Source organism: Lampetra planeri, chromosome 31 (genome assembly GCF_965212315.1).
Source record: "Lampetra planeri chromosome 31, kcLamPlan1.2.h2, whole genome shotgun sequence".
Taxonomy (NCBI): Eukaryota; Metazoa; Chordata; class Hyperoartia; order Petromyzontiformes; family Petromyzontidae; genus Lampetra; species Lampetra planeri.
The window spans coordinates 8,267,176-8,286,771 of NC_136137.1; the positions used below are offsets into that span (position 1 = coordinate 8,267,176).

Sequence of the window (19,596 nt, forward strand, 5' to 3'; positions counted from 1 at the left end):
TATTATTTGATTTGATTTTCTACGTGACTTTACCGAAAGAACCAAAGAGTAGAATAGTATTCACGAAAAAAAAATTCTGATAAGGGGCCATCCATAAATGACGTCACGCACCTAGGGGTGGGGCGCCAGACATTTGTGACGATGTGTGACGAGGGGAGGGGGGTGAGAAATGTGACGTCACATCAAAATGCGCAACTTTAAATGAATATAAACAACACGTTCTACTTAATTAAATAGACTTTTTAATCAATGTGTTCTCCAACAACATCAGAGTGCAGCGCTACATTAAATACGCACTACAATGACAATAGTTGAAAGCGATTTGATGCATGTTTTATTTGGGGGGGAGAGCTTTGTGACGTCATATTTGAGGGGGGGGGGGGTCTGACTTTTTGTGACGCCGTGTAACGATGGGGGGGGGGGTCAAAAATCGCGTGACGTCATTTATGGACGGCCCCTAAACACCTTTTCTGTAATGTTCAGTAAAGTATCCCTCCAGGGTCACCACCTACTTGTGTGCCTCGCCTCTTACGCAACGGGACAATGACGGCCTCTTCCAATCCTGTGCTCGCTGTTCGCCACTCCATGTGGCTGTGATGATCTCACGCAGCTCCCACAGCAGCATTCGACCAACTTGTTCGAAAGGCTCGGCGGTAAGACCGCTCACCCCTGCTGCTGTCTCAGCTATTCCAACGCTCTTCTTGGTTCTTTCGGTAAAGTCACGTAGAATGGAAATAATAAAATAATAAAAATTAAACATAATAAAATAATTCTCACGACGTTTCGGCCACAACGCAAGTAGCCGTCCTCAGGTGGAGAACAGGTCTGTCGAGGAGACGTATTATTTCCATTCTACGTGACTTTACCGAAAGAACCAAGAAGATGAATCCCTGCAGTCACGAAAGCTTTAAATCGAAATTTATTCCAACGCTGTTTCGAACCCACTGTAGCGTTGACGGCCACAACAACAAAAACTCCAACACATTCGTCAATGACCCTGTGGCCTTAAGGTGGAGAAATAAATAATAGGTGACTTTTTCGGCAATGGCCCTTCTTCGTAGCGCATGAATGTGCGCTGTGTGTGGATGGGCTATGAGGAAGGGCTGCTGCCCGAGACGTGGGTATCTGAAGCGCAGTCGACCGAAGCAGCCACCGCGTGAGGAAACCCGACGCAGTTTGAGCGAAAGGTCTTTTTGTCAGATGTCAGATGTTTATTGGCCGAGTAAAGCCAATTGAGCCACGAGGCTGTTTGTCGAGGGCAACTTGCCCGGCATACGTTGGTGTTAAATTGAGTCATGAAGACTCTCAGGCCATCGGTGAGTAGCTTTGTGGGTCATAATTAAATCAGTACGATGGCACGTGTAATAATAATACCTTTGATAACGTGATCAAGTGTCCGGGTGTTGGAGGATTAATTACAAGAATTTTGGCATAAAACTACGACGTGGCCTAACACAAAAAAAAGTAAATTGGACCTAATTGAATTTGTTTGTTCAGGAACGCCTCCCTCGGTCTCCCCAGACTCTTATTAACAAGGGCTCTGCACTGGGGTCCTTCATCAGTTCAATTGTACGGAGTATGTTGCGTGTCTCAAGAAATGGAGAACACAGTCGCCAGAAATTGTACTCGGGCAAGACAAATTGATGGTTTCAGTGCTCTAACTGCTGCGCCACTGCTCCCCACATCTAACTAACAACGATGAAGATCCCCAGTTTTAGCCTTGACAGACTTTTAGGGCAAGTGCTGGCCAGCACCACGCCTTTGCCTCCCCAGTGGTGATGTTTAAACATCACACCAAGTACTATTTGAGGCTGAGTCGTTCTAGGGGAGGCCCAGGACTGGTTCAGATAATTATGACTGATATTGGCTGTGTGCGGGAATCGGAGTCGGGACGCCGGGTTCTACGACGCTACCGCTCCCCATATCTAACAACACACCCACTTGCAGGGGGAAATGCCCTTGTGTGTATGTCGAGTGCACGCGTGATGGTGTCGTTGTCGTTGTTGCGCGCCATGCGTGGGCGACCGGTACGAGGCCTGCAAGTGGCGGCCGACAGCAGCGGTCTTCTCTGGAGGTCGGGCTGATCGATCGGCGATTGCCCCGCGCGGCACGGCTTATCGCCGCCATGCGCTCGCTGCTGTAGCGTGTCCCCCCCCCCCGCCCGTCCCCCGCCGCCCTCATTAGCGTCCCTAAACAGGCACGGCGAGTAAACCAAATCCCCTCTTAATTGCACACGTTCATCATTGCCGAGTAACCTTCCATGCCTTGTGAAAAATTGGCGCTCGTGTTGTCATGCACTGGCGGTGTGCTCGCTGTTATTTCGTATTAGGTGACGGATGGGGTCTTGGTCCTCGTAGCAATTGCAATTAGGGCCTGGTTCATGACCCCTGCTACGGGGTCGTCTGTTTTGTCCCACGCGCCACAGTCAATGTGGCCCGTTCACTTTGCTCGTGACTGTCCCGAGTTTGGTCCGTGCAAGCGACATACAAGTGTCTGAAGGATGTGCCTTTTTCAATCGGTGCGCATTGTTTGTTGTCACACGTGGATCAGAAACATGAAACACGATGAAGAAAATTTAACTGAAGCTGAAAGTGGCACAAAAGCTTGGAGAAATGCATATTTTGAATTATCTTCTTGCGTATGTCTTTGTGGATATCAACTTACGTGTCTATATCAAAGTTTGAACACCACACGACAGCTTTAGGTGAGGCTAAATTAATTGCTTCTATACCTCCGTTGAATTTCTGAAGTTTGCAGTGGATGATGAGCAACTAGCTGCACGTTTGTAACTAAACTTCAGAGACTAAAAGAGCAACATGTGGATTATAGAACATATTGCAGGTTGGAGACATCCTGTTAGCTGCCAATAAAATAAAGTGGGCTTGGGCAGGACATGTTTTCAGAAGGGACGGTGGCCGGTGGTCAAGACTGGTGACAGAGTGGCAGCCAAGAAATGGGATGCGTAGCTGGGAGGGCATGCACCGTAAATGATGGAGCGATGAAATCGGCTCACCTGCAGGTGATGGGCGGTTTGCGGTGCAGCGGTTAGCAAACTGCGCTACAAACCTGACCACGCGAGTTCGATTCTCGCTCTCGGCCAACACCAGCGACGATTGTCTGAACTGGTCCTGGGCCTCCCCTTGATCGACGCAGCCTCAAATGACTACCTGGTGCGGTGTTTAAACATCTCCACGAGGAAAATAAAGGTGGCCGGTCGTGGTGCTGGCCACCCACCCCCCTCGTGTGCTGTGCTGGCTCTCATAGGTGCTCGCTAGCAGCACTTGCCCCAACAGTCTGTTGAGGCTATACAGGGGGGGGGGGGGATTTTTATCTTTGTTGTATCGAGAGATGGTGATGACTTGCCGTGATCATCCAGCAGTGGATTAATTGGTCTGAGCCGATGGCAGTAATAGGGCCAGATTCACATTTGCGCAAAACAGCCGAAACACGTCTCCCTTGGTGAATCACCGCATTGCCGATTGATGGAAACGCAAATTAACGTTTCCACGTAAAAGTATCTTGACTAAATTGAGCATTTGTCAACATGAGATGCTGGTGCACTCTGTTGAGTACAGGCATTCTAAATCAGAAAACCCTGTTACCTGCACTCACATAACCTATTGTAGATGTATTCATAAACACGCGAGTCTGAATAATTGTAATTTTCTGTAAATGCATAAGAAATTAGTCTTCCACTTTCGGTTGTAGCCACAGATACTGCTTTGCTTTGAAAAACATTGTTAGTGTTCTCCCCGTGTCAACGGGTTCGTAGCCGTGCTGTATTTTTAAACCAGCCAACAGGCTACTCATTACCGTGCCCGCTATATATTATGTTCGTCAATCCAAGGACACTTTTAAATGTTTTCACAAGAAAAAAATCACTAAACCAACCTGCTATCAAACTTATCGCACAGCTTACTCATATTAATGCCCACGTTTAAAAATGTTTTTGTCCAAGATTGGCAATGTAATACTTTATAAAATAAAAAAAAAGCATTTTGACGTACATCGTACCAGTGTGATTAGCACATGTGCGTTTAAGCACATGGGTGTAAGCGTGCATGCCTAATGCATGCGTCTATTTGTATGTGCTCTTGCGTGTCTGCCTGCGTCTATTTCTTAGTACGCCAATGAACAAATCACCCGCAATGTATCTCATCTCTTCAGATCTCGGAAGCTAAGCCTGGGCATTGCTGGAATGGGTTACTGCCCCATGTATTTCTGTCTATGTTTGTTTTGCTGTGTATGTTGTGTTCCTGCGTTTCTGTGTTGTGTCTTATCCCTTTTATGCCTATTGTGTTTTGTCGTGTCACTGCGTGTGTTTTTTACGCACGGGAAAGTGTTGTGTCATGTCAGTGCTCGTGCGTTCCCCGCACATGCGGTGTTGCCCTGTTTCCTTGCGTCGCTGCGTGCTTTGTGTCCCCATGCTTCATTGCGTCGCCCTGCTTGCGTTGTGTCTCAACAGCCGTGAAGTTGCCATTCCCCTGCGCTGCAGCTGCCCCATCGATTTTGAGTTCCAGGTGTCCATCACGCAGCCCAACCCGGCGATCACGGTCACGCCCAGCTCAGGTGACTGACTCTTTCCTGCGTACAGATGCTCGCCAATGGGCTGTGGTGCAGCCTATCACAGTGACATTGGGCAGGTCCTTTACAGCGGCCGTACTCAGACGCTGGGTGTCTTACTCTGCCCCACGTGTGTCTCACCCTGCTCCGGGTGTCTCACCCGGCCCCGGGTGTCTCACCCTGCCACGTGTGAGTCTCACCCAGGCTAACCCTGTGTGTATCCCCTTCTCTATGAACAGCACTGGGGCCCATACCCACCAATAGGCTTAAGGTTTCCGTGTGCATGTACTAGGCACAATGCTTTTGACAATCCACTGCTGGATGAGGGCGTCCCCATGCTATAGGGTCATTTGTGTTAATTGAACACGATTGGCCATGCTGGTCAGTGAGGCTTGGTAAAGCAGCAGCAACCTACAGCATCTGCTTAAAACGTGGTGATTACCCATCCAAGCACTCTCCATGCTCACATCTGTTTAGCCTCTGAGATTTGAGCAGATTGATCGAATTCCGGGTCATTTGGCCATAAGCAAAGGTCCACATGTCCGAAATATAAATAGGAGTCTGTGGTCTTATTAACGTTTGTTCTCTGTCCCTCTCCTCTAACTACTCATACCGCCCACACTTTGGCCTACTGATCACACCGGGAACCAGGGCACGCCTTTGCCTGGCAAACATGTAGGCCAGAATGTGTGGACGGTGGCCTAAAAGCTGCCGTAAATAAAAGGCGCTTGTAGGTATGCGCCTTGACTGGATGTCCTGGGCCGTCTATCATGAGTTGAAAGTTTTGTTAATGGGGGAAAAAAAATAGACCATTTTAAAATCAAGGTCAGGCTATTTTTGCACTCCAGTAATGTTTCTGGGACATCACTTCCACAGTTTATAATGCAGCATTAACTGGACTTCTGTATTGAAGCACTCGGCTGTGATTTTAAAGTGTATTTGTTCATTAACCAAGCTTTAAAATCACGTGGGACAGCCTCGGACACGCGGACTACAATTTAAGTGTTTTTTTGCATTGTATCTTTCCTTAAATGAAGCTTAATGTAAGTGTAGATTAGGTTAGGCTGCATTCAGAGGTCTTTTGTCACCATGTGTACGTACGGGTGCACCCTTGTTGCGAGCCCTCCAGCCTTGGTTGCACCCACAGGACGTTTCAAGAGATTGGCTTGACACGAGCTGCCCGGTGCAAACCGTGAGTGGAGGTTTGGTCCCAAAGCCTCTCGGGTCCCAGATGTTCCTGCCTTCTTCACAATGAATCTACACCAGATGACCAAACATATGTATTTAATGATTTTGGGTCAGGTCGCTTAACAATCGGGGCCACGTTTAGGTCGTGCAACCATCCACCTTACAGCCACAATAATTTGGTGAGATCATTATGTGGCCTAACATAAAATCTATTTAGATTTGAAGTTTTCGTGACTGCAGGGATCTATACTATTTGGTTCTTTCGGTAAAGTCACGTAGGTATAAAATAAATGAAATCACGACGTTTCGGGTGCAACACAAGCGTCCGTCATCAGGTGGAACAACCACAGCAAGAAGCAATTGCTGAAGTGGGCAATTTCTTGCTGTGATTAAATTTATTTTATTTTATACCTACATGACTTTACCGAAAGAACCAAAGAGTATCAAATCTATTATGATTCATATTATCGGCTGCAACAAACTACTATTTGTTAAGTTCTTATTGAATGTTGAGGGGCCATAGTGCCCACTGTGTTGGTGGCCAGTGGAAGAGGTCACTGATCCGGCTATGCTTGGCAACTGACAAGAGCCTCAATGTTAAGTTGAAGAACTCAAAGTGCCGGCCCAATTGTTCATAATTCTCAAGGTGGCACTCCGCCAAGGTTATTGGTTGGCAAAGCGATTGAGATTCATTGAAGAATGCGGTCCGCGAGATTGGATTGTTAGCTCCCCCCGGACAGGTCCCAGTACCGACGGAGGTGCGCAACCGGAATGCCGATCCAATTCTTTCTCATCGCCAATGCCGCCGTTTATCTTCCTGCCACGCTGGTCACGGGCCCTGCTCAGCAGGTTCCCTACCAGCCAGGGTTCGCGTGCAGCCGACCTCCAAGCCTGGGGCCAACGGGATGTGGTCAGCGACACACCGGGTCGCACATTGTCGACGAGTGGCCCCTGGCCGGACTCGACGGTGGTCTCGAGGCCCTCCCTCTGCACCGATGATGAAGCGGCAGTTACCCGCCTGGCTCGGCAAGACGAGCGTACGATAATAATGATACATCGGAAGAGGTGCTGTGGTGTAACGGCGCTCTGCTTTGCCCGTGTTGAAGAGGGTGCAGCAGCGTCTTGACGCGGGACGTGTGTTGCGTGTGTGCGCGCCGTTGCATCGTAGGGTTGATCCCGGCCCACGGGGAGACGCGCTTGGCGGTGCGGTTCTCCCCGCGCGAGTTCTGCACGGCCCGCGCCACGCTCTCACTGCTCGTGTCGCAGTTCAACGCCAAGCCGCTCGAGTGCACCGTGACAGGGACGAGCACGCCCGGAACGCATGCGCGGTGAGAGACGCGCGTAATGAGTGAAAGACCTGAAAATGTTTCAGAACACGCACACCTTTCGCGAAGCAGATGTATTGTTCAGTTGGCAAACTCGGAGGCACCGAGCCAAGACCCAGTACACCCGTCTCTTGCTCACCTGCTGGTACCACTCACATGCTCAGAAATGTATCGTGACGTATTTCATCACACACACCTATGTAGTATTTTACTAAGGTTGTCTCTTCCTTTCAAAAGGCTGCATTTGATTGCGTCCGTGGTGTAATGGTTAGCACGCTGGACAAGCAACAACAATTTATAATGCACATACGTTCTGAATCGGACGCATTGTTCGCTTGAGAATTTGGAGGTGTGGAGCCAAAACTCAAAGCTCCTCACATGTCAGCCTGAAGAGGTGAGAGCCTGAAGAAGTGAACCTTGAGCTGCTGCTAAAAGGTGGATGAAGCTTTGATGCAACAAATGTGCAGTGGGAGAGAGAGCGTTCCAGACGGCTGCTGTTGCCGGTGGAGCTACCCAGAAACACCGCTAAGCCAGGCCGGTGCTGGTTCTGAGTACAATGAGCCGGCTATTAGATGTGCTCCGTAGGACGCGCCGATTTTCCATGGTCAGTAGAGTGAGAGGGGTGGAGTGATATGACCTTGGAAGATACCTCAGTGTCACAGGATAGCGATGTTGTACTGTATCCATGGTGCATTGGGATCTACGGATGAAACGCACCTTACAAATAAAAATAATTATAAATGAGCACCTAACGCCCAGGACAACGCAAAACAGGTCGCTTTGAAGCCGCCGTAGTTTCTTGAGATATTTTCACCCACGTTCCAGTCAGGGTGGCGTTGCAATAATCGAGACATGTGCCTAGAATGCTAGAAGCCAGAGTGTTTCCTTTGGCCATGGCGCAGCAGGTAAGAAGAGACAATCGGCAAGTTTGGAGGCCCTTCTGCTAAGAGTGGCGTGAGCACGAAATACATTTACCCTTTACCGTGCCCAGGGATGAATGCCGTATCGTGTATGTGTAGTCGTGTGCGGGCAGCCAAGGAGGATCGGAGCAGCAAAGCTGTTCCCAGCCCAATCGCTTCCCAGGGTCCACAGGCACGGAGAACTCGCCGCCTCGGTCAACTCTCCTCCCACCCCAGCGTACGTCATACCACCCCAGCGAACACTCGGGCACATGTACAAAACAAAGACAAAGATCCCCCGTAGAGCTTTTTCAAACTTTTGGGGTAAGTGCTGAGCACCTACGAAGGATGGCATGAATCACGTAGATTTATGGGATGTCCAGGCACTTTGGTTTAATTTCACGTCAAAAAATCTTGTTATAAAAAGGAATTTGCTTGACTTGGCAATCGCACGACTCTCCTGAAAATAGTCTTGAGACTCAATGGGTTTTCTTCTGTACAAAAAAACCAGTAACGATATTACCATTGTAAGCAATCAATTCAAGGTCTCATTTTCTCGTTGGAAAAGACTTGGTTATACGTTCTAATAATGCCCTTACAACAAAAGTGCCATCCTAATGAAGTTAAATAACCTTGCGTGTCACATTTCCATTTGCTACACAACTCTTACCTTGCAATATGTATATGTTGGACGACCAAGGACATTGGAGTGTCGTGCAGGTTATTTATAAGAAGCTGTATGCCGTTCATATTCTTGGTTCTTTTGGTAAAGTCACATGGATAGAAAAAAAAAATGAAAATTTAAAAAAAATTGAAAGTAATGAAAGCAAAAAACCCACGACGTTTCGATCACAACACAAGCGGTGATTGTGACATTGAGCAGTGACACTGAGCCTGACATAACATCAGCAGCTGCTAAAGCCCAGATCTCCCTGTAGCGTTTGTGCATTGGTATACCGTTTCGTTATTACAGGTGTCGAAACAAAAGAAGAATTTGGATGTATTTAGCATCTTCATACCTGAAGCATCTATAGGAAAATCTATTCATGTCAAGTAATGCGGAAGAATACATTAAATGTCATGAAAACTTGCCACAGCGACTCAGAACTGATAACAGTAAAACATCAAATAAAATTAGGTTTTTATTCGTGTTATTGATCTAGTTGTTTACCTAGGCGAACCTCACTGAGTCTCATGAGTTTTTTTTTATCAGGAGGGTCCTGCCAGGTTTTTACAGTTGCTGTGTATAATCCCCAATTGAGTAATTTACGGATTACTTGTTGACAAATTTTGATCATGGCGCTGCCACACAATGGCCTACTCTCTTGCGAATTACGTCACGGGACCATTAAACGTTCACTGTGAGCGACGGAGATGGCTCGTAGTATGTTCATGGTTCATAACACCCGAGGTGTTTATCAGGGTGGCCGCTGGATCGGAACAGAGAAACTCTGCAACATGTAAAGAACTCGCTGCCGTTAGACCATGCCACCTCCCCTACGGGCCAGGTTAAAATTCGACAAAATATTATCATCAACAAACACTCCTATTTACCATTGAAGGTGAACATGTAAAAATAAATAGATAGCTTGATGTATTTAGGAAGTAATATGCATACTACAGAGGGTTGTGAGAATGTGGTCAAGAGATGTATTTTGTTGGAAAAGTGTTGTTTTGATGGGCTGTATAAACAATGTTGTAAGAGTGGAGAGGTTAGCATCAATGTTAAGTGTTTGAGGCTGGAGTCACTTTGGGCCAGAGAACTGGACTTCTTCAAAGCGACTGGAAAATAAGCTGTTGACATGGTTGTATGCGGAGGATGTTAGGAATTTTATGAAAGGATACGATAAATGAGTGGGAGGTTCACTCCAGCAAGTGAAAAGAGAGTATTGCAGATATCAGGACTCAGGAGGTTGCAATGGCCAAAGTGTATGTGCGGGAAGGAGGAGGGCAGGTTACCAAGAGAGGCATTGGAGTGGCACCCAAATGCCTGCCACCGGCGGAAGACATTAAACCAGATTGTAGCGTGGTAGGCTAATGTAAGAGCAAAATGGCTGCAGGTCAGATACCGACTGTGCAGCAGCTGTGCGAGTTACTAGAAAAGGAGGAAAGCAATGATGGGGTGCGGTGGAATTCATGAAATTGACTTCTTATTTCGTATGGCAAGATGAAATTAGCAATGTTATCTGTGGATATCGAGGTTATTTGAGCCTTTCAGTATCCTCTGTGGAGGCCTGGTGGATGTCGGTGATATTGGTTGTCATGACCTCTTCACCTTGTCACTTCATACAGCTAAGATATACTTCAACAGCTACACCGGAAGGGCTTCCCTGCATGAGCTCTTGAGTTTAATTAAAAACGAGGGCTTATTCGTCTGCAGAAAGAAACAAGGAAGTGACAATGTAGTGTGGTAGCATCATCAGCATCTGCCACGATGACCTCTTGACCTTACTTGCTGTGGAGAGTGCGGCTCGCTTAGATGCAGTGGTCCCATGTCGTTCATGCCCTGCCTGCCGGCAGATCAGAGCTGTGTGTGTGCGTGAGATGTTGCAGGGATCGGTGAGTGGGATAGTTGCAGGAGGAGCGAGTCTGGGCGTGCCACCGCGCCTGGACACCGTGTTCGCTGTGAGTCGCATCCTTTGTGAGCAGCCCGACCGATCCCATGCAAGAGATCTCCGGGATGGTACGCACCTGACGACCAAACAGTAACCAAACCAGCACATTTAACTTATCCATAATTGTATAGACTGCCACCTATCACTCATCTACCGCTGTTCCAGATCACCACATACCACTCATCCCTTTATCGAGAAGAATATCACATTTCACTCATTCATCGCTGTTGTAGATCATACACCACTCAAATAATTACTATTCTAGGCTACCACTTATCAAGCACCTGCAGTGATTCGAGACCATCACTCTTCCACACCACCACATGCTCCCAGTATTCATTCAAAGCCCATCACACTTCACATATTGTTTGCCGTATAATCACCCATCATACCTATTATATCAGACAGTCACCCATCCCACACATCACACACTTAATTTATGATCAAATGGACTCTAATACTGTTCTCGTCGTATAATCACATACAGTACACCAGAAGACCAATACTCTACTCGATCATCACAACCTCGTCAATCAGGAATAACACACCACCTGAAACGTATCGCTAATCACCCATCGTCTATCCTACACACTCACATCTACACATAACCACAGTATACCATACTCCATGGATTACATGACACTCTGCAAAGCAAGATGCACCCAAAACTTTGGATAAATAATTTTAGTTTGAATCCATAAATGTCCACATCCAAGAAAAATGGGAAGCACGTGTGTAGAATCTAAAGAAACGGAATATGGAGTGGACACTGAGAATAAAAGGCTGTTTTATAATCGTCAGAGGCATCTTCCCAAGAGAATTATGGATGTCTATATTCTTAGGTTTTTTCTGTAAAGTCACGTAGGTACAAAATTAAAATTAATAAAAGTAAAATAAAAATAAAATAGAAAATCACGACGTTTCGGAGGCAACACAAGCTTCTGTCTTCAGGTGGAACCGTCACAGCACGATAGCTGTATAACTTGTGTTGCCTCCGAAACGTCGTCATTTTTTTTACTTTTATTAATTTTAATTTTTTACCTACGTGACTTTACAGAAAAAACCTAAGAATATGAATCCTTGCAGTCACGAAAGCTTCAAATCTAGAATTATGGATGTGTTGCTTTAAAGTCAGGATCAGTATCTTCTGGAAGATGATTATGAATCGATGCTGGTGGCCTTCCATCCTGTGGGTGAGCATGTTTCGCTATGGAAAACCGGCTTTCGCAAGATGATTCTGAACAACCAAATCACCTCGTGGAGTTGCAATGATCATGAGAACGGTGAGGAATCAGCCCAGAACTACACGGGAGGATCTTGTCAATGATCTCAAGGCAGCTGGGACCATAGTCACCAAGAAAACAGTTGGTAACACACTACGCCGTGAAGGACTGAAATCCTGCAGCGCCCGCAAGGTCCCCCTGCTCAAGAAAGCACATATACATGCCCGTCTGAAGTTTGCCAATGAACATCTGAATGATTCAGAGGACAACTGGGTGAAAGTGTTGTGGTCAGATGAGACCAAAATGGAGCTCTTTGGCATCAACTCAACTCGCCGTGTTTTGAGGAGGAGGAATGCTGCCTATGATCCCAAGAACACCATCCCCACCGTCAAACATAGAGGTGGAAACATTATGCTTTGGGGGTGTTTTTCTGCCAAGGGGACAGGACAACTTCACCGCATCAAAGGGACGATGGACGGAGCCATGTACTGTCAAATCTTGGGTGAGAACCTCCTTCCCTCAGCCAGGGCATTGAAAATGGGTCGTGGATGGGTATTCCAGCATGACAATGACCCAAAACACACGGCCAAGGCAACAAAGGAGTGGCTCAAGAAGAAGCACATTAAGGTCCTGGAGTGGCCTAGCCAGTCTCCAGACCTTAATCCCATAGAAAATCTGTGGAGGAAGCTGAAGGTTCGAGTTGCCAAACGTCAGCCTCGAAACCTTAATGACTTGGAGAATATCTGCAAAGAGGAGTGCGACAAAATCCCTCCTGAGATGTGTGCAAACCTGGTGGCCAACTACAAGAAACGTCTGACCTCTGTGATTGCCAACAAGGGTTTTGCCACCAAGTACGAAGTCATGTTTTGCAGAGGGGTCTAATGCTTATTTCCCTCATTAAAATGCAAATCAATTTATAACATTTTTGACATGCGTTTTTCTGGATTTTGTTGTTGTTATTCTGTCTCTCACTGTTCAAATAAACCTACCATTAAAATTATAGACTGATCATTTATTTCGGTAAAGTCACGTAGGTAAAAAATTAATTTAAAATTAATAAAAAGAAAATAAGAATTATTTTTTTAATTAATTTCAAATTCATTTTTTACCTACGTGACTTTACCGAAAAAAACTAAGAGTATGAAGCCTTGCAGTCACGAAAGCTTCAAATCTAGAATTGAACATTTATTTGTCAGTGGGCAAACGTACAAAATCAGCAGGGGATCAAATACTTTTTTCCCTCACTGTACGTATCACCAACAATGTGTCACGCATATGCTCGTGGAATACTCATCACTCGCTCACGCCCAACTCACTCACGTGTAGGTTCACTCGCCAAATTAATCATCCACCCACCCATCCACCCACTTACGTACAAGCTAATTCTTCTGACGCCAACACCCACCCACTCGTAGACTTAATCTCTCACCTGCTAATCCAGACACCCTCCGACCCACGGGACCTCTTCCCTCTTGTTCAGTATTGAGATAGAGTTGCCCGAAAGAGCCTCTGTGAGTCAACTCGCAGCGTCGCGCCGAATCGGTGACAAAGGTGCAGGGGACTCAACCTCACGGCGCGCTCCGCGTCGCACGACGCGCATCTGAGCAAGCGAGACGCACCAAGCAAGTCCGTTAATCCTGCGCCAGCCATTTATAATGTTCACTCAACCGGTCGTAAAATCACATTTCGGGAAGTGCTGCGCCGCAATTTACGGGAACAGTTAGTGCAGGAGTTTGTTACAGATGTCAGATTGTTTTCCAACGTGAATACCAGGCAGAAGCAAAACGCCCAGAATACACCTGGATCAATGACAAGCAAACTCTAGGCCATTTTGGACGTAGATATTGCTTGTATGGAACCAATGCCGCTCAAACTACGTGCCCCCAGAATGCCTTGTGTTTGTTAGGAGTGGAAAAATGTGGAGGGACAGATACGTGAGGGAGATATATTGTCTCCTCATTTATTGTGTTACTTACACAGTGTTCTCCAAAATGACGCCGTATGATTGTCTTGTGTCACGTACATCGAAGTCCGTTGAATATTTCTGTTTGTGAGACAGCCTGCCTCGCTCTTCTCCCTCCCGCCCCGCGGTTCCAGCGGAGCGAGGAGGAGTAGGCAGAGGAGGAGGAGGAGGCGGGCAGGGGTCTCGGCATGCGGCCGAAGCGCTCTTCCTGCAGAAAGTAGCGAGATTCACCAAGGAGGAGCGAGCCAACATGCTGCGCTGGTGAGCGTTCCACCCCCCTCTCAGGGCATCGTCCACCAGCCTGGGGACATCACCAACAGAGCCCACAGCCACCTTTACCCGGGCGGTGGTGGCGGTAGTGGTGGCTATGCACGTGACGGTGGGTCACCGCACAGATGTTGTGGGCATCAAGGAGGTAACCATGACCCTGGCTTGCCAGGAGAAGGCAGTACAGCAAACATGTGGACCCCACCTGTTCCATCTGAATGGGATAGAGTGTCTCCCCCTCGCACCCGTGTGGGTTTTCCTCGGGTGCTCCGGGCTCCTGCCACGTGTAAACACTTATTGGCCGATAACACCGTCACACATCGAGGACTGCACCTCTCATTTGTTCTGTCTCTACGAGAGTGAGCGAATACTCTGCGCGTTACGAGCTGAAATTATCAGAAAAATTATTTCAGTGCTCTCCCACTTGGCAGACCATGGGGATTAATAATAACAATTAACAATGTATTATGTGCAAACTCCTGCAACGGAGAGACAAAAGGTCGCCCGGAATGTTGCTTGCCGCATTAAACCACTCTCCCTCCTCCCCCCATATGCTGTGCTGGACTTAACGGATACTCGCTAACAGCTCTTGCCCCACAGTCGGCATGTATGTTGAACTTCTTTCACACCGTACGTAGCCAACCGTTCTAATCGGAAGTGCGGGATAGGACAACAAACTAAACAGAACAAGTAGTTCCAAACAAACGGCCACACGGTACCTCTGCACGTGGTGCGCATGTGTCTGCGTGTGTCTGCGCATGTGCAGGCAGGTTCACCTGGGCAGCGAGCCGCTGACATCTCGGGAGAAATGGGAACTCGTGGAGGCACGGCGAGTGGCGGTGCTGGAGTACCAGGTGAGGTGTGTCCAATCCTTGAAGCGCCACCGGTGTCTCACGGCGGTTGCACTCCTGAGCGATTGGTTTGCGCAGCAATGTTCCAGTCGTTAGGAAGTGTCTGCGTGTGTCTTTTGTCTTCGTAGTTTGTTCTGGTAATTGCGATGACTGGCTCTCGTGGTGCTGCCAGGTCTGTTAATCAATCGCTGAATTAATTGCCGATGGTGTTGTAATGCACAAGAATCCTGGGAGCATTCTCTTGTTGTTGTTTTTGGTGATCATATTCTTGTGAATGTGTTGCCTCTTTACAACGGGAAATTAAACCGCCTCAGGATTGGTAACGACCAATCATAGCCTTGTGGCATGTGTTCAAATATGTTGCTAGAAATCGCTGAGCAGAATCCGTCTCTGCTGTGAGCAACCGGTTGCGCAATAGTTTGCAACTGGTTGCAGAGACGTCCACATGTAAGCGATTGAGTTGCCTGCAATCAAGTTGCCCAACTGCTCGCTCATTTGTGGACCCACCTGAAGGGAAGTGCCTAGATGCTGAAGAAGGCTCGCCTGCCAATGCCAAGCGAGCCTCGTGGCGTCGATAAGCCCTCCGTTCTGTACCACCCGCTATAGGATTGATATCACCGCCGCATTCCGCGCCACCTCTTTTGCTGCCGGCGCGAGGTCACGGCCGGGACACGGGATTCACGGGAAGCCCTGCGCCGCAGGCCTCGTTTAGCACACGCGACCGCCGCGGGCGGACGGTCGTGCCCCTTGCGTCCTCCGGTCACGAGGGGGATGTGGCGCCGCCACGTAGGCGGTGGGGCGGCGGTGAGCCGTGATTTGCGGCTTGGCCAATGAGCCGCGCAGTCCCCCCTCCATCCCCGCGCTGTGATGGCGCATCCGCTCTACAATTCCCGTGATCTCTCAAGATCAGGGTGTCATCATCTCCAAAGCCATTAATGCCACAGAACCTCATTACCTCTAACCCCTGTCATGTCTCCTCTGACCCTTATTGTCTAACCTCTGAACCCGCCGCACTTTGACCCTCATCCCGCGTTCTGCTTCCTTTCTCCCCCCAGCGGAGCCGAGGGGAGCACGTCGGTGTGCTCGCGCAACCGAGCGTCGAGACGGTGTTGACCTCGCACCGTTCCTGCCGCCTCATCTCGCAGGTGCCATCGCTCACGGTTCTAGGACAAAGACTCCCAGCTGCTTCAAGGGTGGTTAGGATCGTGGGACTGTGGGGCGGCTGTGTGGCTCAGGGGACTAACACCCTGGGTTCATATCGGTGTTTCAGCGGCCCGTGATTACATTTGGTTTCTCAAGTGCAGTGAGTTGATGGTTTATTTTGTGTTTCAGTTGAATCAAAATACTCCAGTTCCCCCCAGTTCTACCACAATGTCACCTTACTTCCCTATCTGACCTGTATAATTCTATCCATCATTTCCTGCTTTGACAAAACCCTTCTTCCTACTCTCTACATGGGCATGTCTCGCTGTTTTTGTACCACATCTAGAGATATAGTCAAATTTACATGCTTTAAGGATGCTGCTGCCACGGTGTAACAGTTAGCGCACCGCACTTGCAATCCAGGGGTTTGCCGGTCCAGTTATATCACTCGGCAAGTTAATTTCATTCCCCCCCTGCTCTGTCCGTCCTGCAGTATGTACCGGTACACCACGGTAAGTCGATTAGCAGGCCACGTGTGGTGGAGTAAAGTGTGGGTACTCCCACCTCTTCCACGACGTCTGGCCGGCATGGAAGAGTAGGCCAAATACTCTCCGGAGCTCGCTCAATTGGATGCCCTTCGGCAAGCAGCGGCATAGGCAAGCGGTTGCAGGGCTGCACCTCTTCCACCCCAACCTTTTATTGCAAACCGTCCAACTTGCATTGCGCTGTCCGTGCAGGAGCTGCCCGTTCCACCCGGCATGGATGTCCTCGCGAACGACCCTTGGCTTCTCCGCCAGCGCGCGCTGGGGCGGCTACAACAAGCGGCCCGCAAGGTCAGGCACGGTACAGGGAGCGAGACACATGGCGAGTGGAGGGGAGCGTGCCAGGCAGCGCGCTGTAGTCAAGGCTGACATTGCATAGCTTGCCCAATGTGTACTTCAGGTTGCACCACGCGTTGTTTAGAACACCATACGTGGTACAACCCCGGGAAACACAACGGAGAGCCGATACGTACGGCACAACCGCGACAGCCTACGCAGCAGTGCTGATGCGTTGAACTCGTCAAAATAATCATGTTAATATCTTTATCTCGGAAAGCCTCAGTAACGAGTCTCTCGTCTCTTGCTGAGCAGTTTGTTGCATTGGGATGTTTGGCCAATTCAATTTTAAGGGTTCTCTTTACGTGGGCAATGATTAATCCATCGCCCCTTCCCTCCGCCCGCGTTTCCCTGGTGATGTGATGAATCGTCACAATTTGTAGTCACGACTCAATTTAAGAATGAATACGTTTTTTGTCTCATTTTTATTGTATCTTTTGTTTCTTTCGCTGAAATGTACATTGTATTGCAGTGTTGTAATTTTTTATCAGCATATATTTTGCATGTAATATTCATGTATTGTAAAGCTATTCTTACATGTCCAGTTAATTGCACATGTATCACGAGCATGTGATTTGACGTAAATTTATCAACAATTGGTTTATTCGCAATTATTGCGTACGTGGGGAATAATGAGCAGGGCCCGGTGGTGTTATTAGCACAACTAACCGCTCCCCGCTGGCCCTGGCTTGTGAGGGGTTTTCCTGCCTTCAGGAGGATGGATGTAGGGGCCTCGGTAATTGACGAAAGAAAAATCGACAAATAAAATTACAATTTTGAGTCAATTGTTTGACTTGAATACGCGAGTCGTCCCGGCAGTACGTAACATCGTGGCGGTGGTCGCGACGGTGGTGGTGGTGGTGGTGTCGTCAATGCAGGTGATAGTGAGAGCAAGGCTCATGACACGACTGGCCCGTCTCAAGGCCCTGCCTGCTCAAGAAGACCGCGTTCAACCGCACACAGGTAGCGCGGGGTCCCGTGGGAATCCCATGCAATGAAGATAAAATAAAGATACTATAAATGGATGAGTAGGCAAATGTTAAATCTTCATTTGTCATTGAACAAATCGGCTGTTGTTGCCGCAGCTGTGAATTAATGAATCACTCTGTATGCCCTGCCCAGCCGTCAACTCTCACCGTGATAATAACGAGCAACGGCAAGGTGCACGCGCGGTTTTATCTCCTCGCCTCGTTACGACCCCCCGCGTCCCGGCGCTAATCACAATGATGCTGCGTTGTGTGTTTTCGGTGTCCGCTAGCGAGCATAGTTTGTCATAAACTTCACCCCTTTGAAAGGTTGACTCTGTCAAGGTGGACTAACTCTGGCCTCTGGCAGCAGCAAAAGATTTGTGCGGTTGACGCTATACTTGAATTTTTTCACGGTCCAAGCTGTTGGTGGATTTTTGTTCGTGGCCAAATCGAGTCATCGAATGCACTTCTCTTGCCTTTACGACAGTTCTCCAATTTCTTCCCACGTGCAGCGGTGCACTTCTCTACGTAGAAATTGGCCAAACTCTGCAATGCTGGGTTTTCCTGAGTTCTTGAGACTCCGTGAGGCTTTCCTGACATGACTATTGTCATGATGTACAGCCAATTGTCAATTCGCTGCTGGATAAATACAGCCTCCCCACGCCTGACCGTACTTCAGCATTCTGGCCAGTGCAGGTTAGTAAACTATTTTAAAATTAAAAACAATGTTTTATTTTACCAAGTAATGCCCACTGAGCTATATAGCTCTTTTTCAAGTGACCTTGCCACAAATGATAGGTCAACGAAGTGGCTTATCACGTGGAAATTTATAGCAGGCAAATAGTCTCAACGCATGTTTCTAATGTGGAGGGAAAAACCGGAGGACCCGGAGAAAAAAATCCACGTGACCACGGGGAGAACACGCAAACTCCAAATATGCAGGTGTCAGGGTTGGGATCGAACCCACGACCTCCTGTATACCAGGCGAGGCAGTTAACATCTCGCCATCGTGGTGCCCGTGAAGAGGAGATGACTTTGAAGTGGTTCAGATATCACATGCTATGGGTGTTAGCCATGGGCAGAAATCAAACTCAGGTCATAACACAGTACGCAAACCACTGCATCAGTTCAGACATCACTCGCCACCGATGTTAACCGTGGCGCGGAATCGAATGCAGGTCGGCAGATTAATAGCACGCACCAGCGCACCGTTACTCCTATTACGAATACGTAAATTACATTGCTACTATTACGTTTTAAATGTATTGATAGAGTAAAAACATTTTTTACCTGGGAGATGATTAAAATGTAGCTTCGTTTCAGCTTGTGGATAAAGAAAGGCTGTAATTACGGCTGTCGGGCCCTGACGGGGGAGAGTGTGCCGTGCCTTTTGTTGCGATTGCGGTTTGAAGCTGTCACGAGGAGGCGTGGGAGCGTGCAGGAGCCACCGCCTCATGCGGGCGGTGGGGACCGCAATCCAGGCTGCACACCCCCAGGACACAAAGCGCTGCGTGCATTATTAACACGGCGAGATGTAACTAGCGCACAGCAAGATGTAACTAGCGCATGCCAAGATGTAACTAGCGCATGCCAAGATGTAACTAGCGCACGGCAAGATGTAACGAACACATACGCACACCGCCTTCTCTTGCTTGTACGCAAATGTACACGCTTGCTACGGACGCTAAATAATCACAATAAGAAATAATGATA

The 19,596-nt window shown here is 48.2% G+C and overlaps 1 protein-coding gene across 2 annotated transcripts in view; it reads left to right on the plus strand.

Annotated features, from left to right (window-relative positions):
- CFAP221 (cilia and flagella associated protein 221) overlaps nucleotides 1-19,596 on the plus strand; it is a 62,752-nt gene that overhangs the window by 23,999 nt on the left and 19,157 nt on the right. For both annotated transcript variants that reach the window (XM_078609195.1, XM_078609194.1), the window contains exons 7-15: nucleotides 4,466-4,569; nucleotides 6,920-7,079; nucleotides 8,096-8,213; nucleotides 10,529-10,658; nucleotides 13,911-14,037; nucleotides 14,810-14,897; nucleotides 15,950-16,039; nucleotides 16,775-16,870; nucleotides 17,794-17,878. In XM_078609195.1, coding sequence (XP_078465321.1) covers nucleotides 4,466-4,569; nucleotides 6,920-7,079; nucleotides 8,096-8,213; nucleotides 10,529-10,658; nucleotides 13,911-14,037; nucleotides 14,810-14,897; nucleotides 15,950-16,039; nucleotides 16,775-16,870; nucleotides 17,794-17,878 — 998 coding nt within the window. The remainder of the gene's footprint in view (nucleotides 1-4,465; nucleotides 4,570-6,919; nucleotides 7,080-8,095; nucleotides 8,214-10,528; nucleotides 10,659-13,910; nucleotides 14,038-14,809; nucleotides 14,898-15,949; nucleotides 16,040-16,774; nucleotides 16,871-17,793; nucleotides 17,879-19,596) is intronic.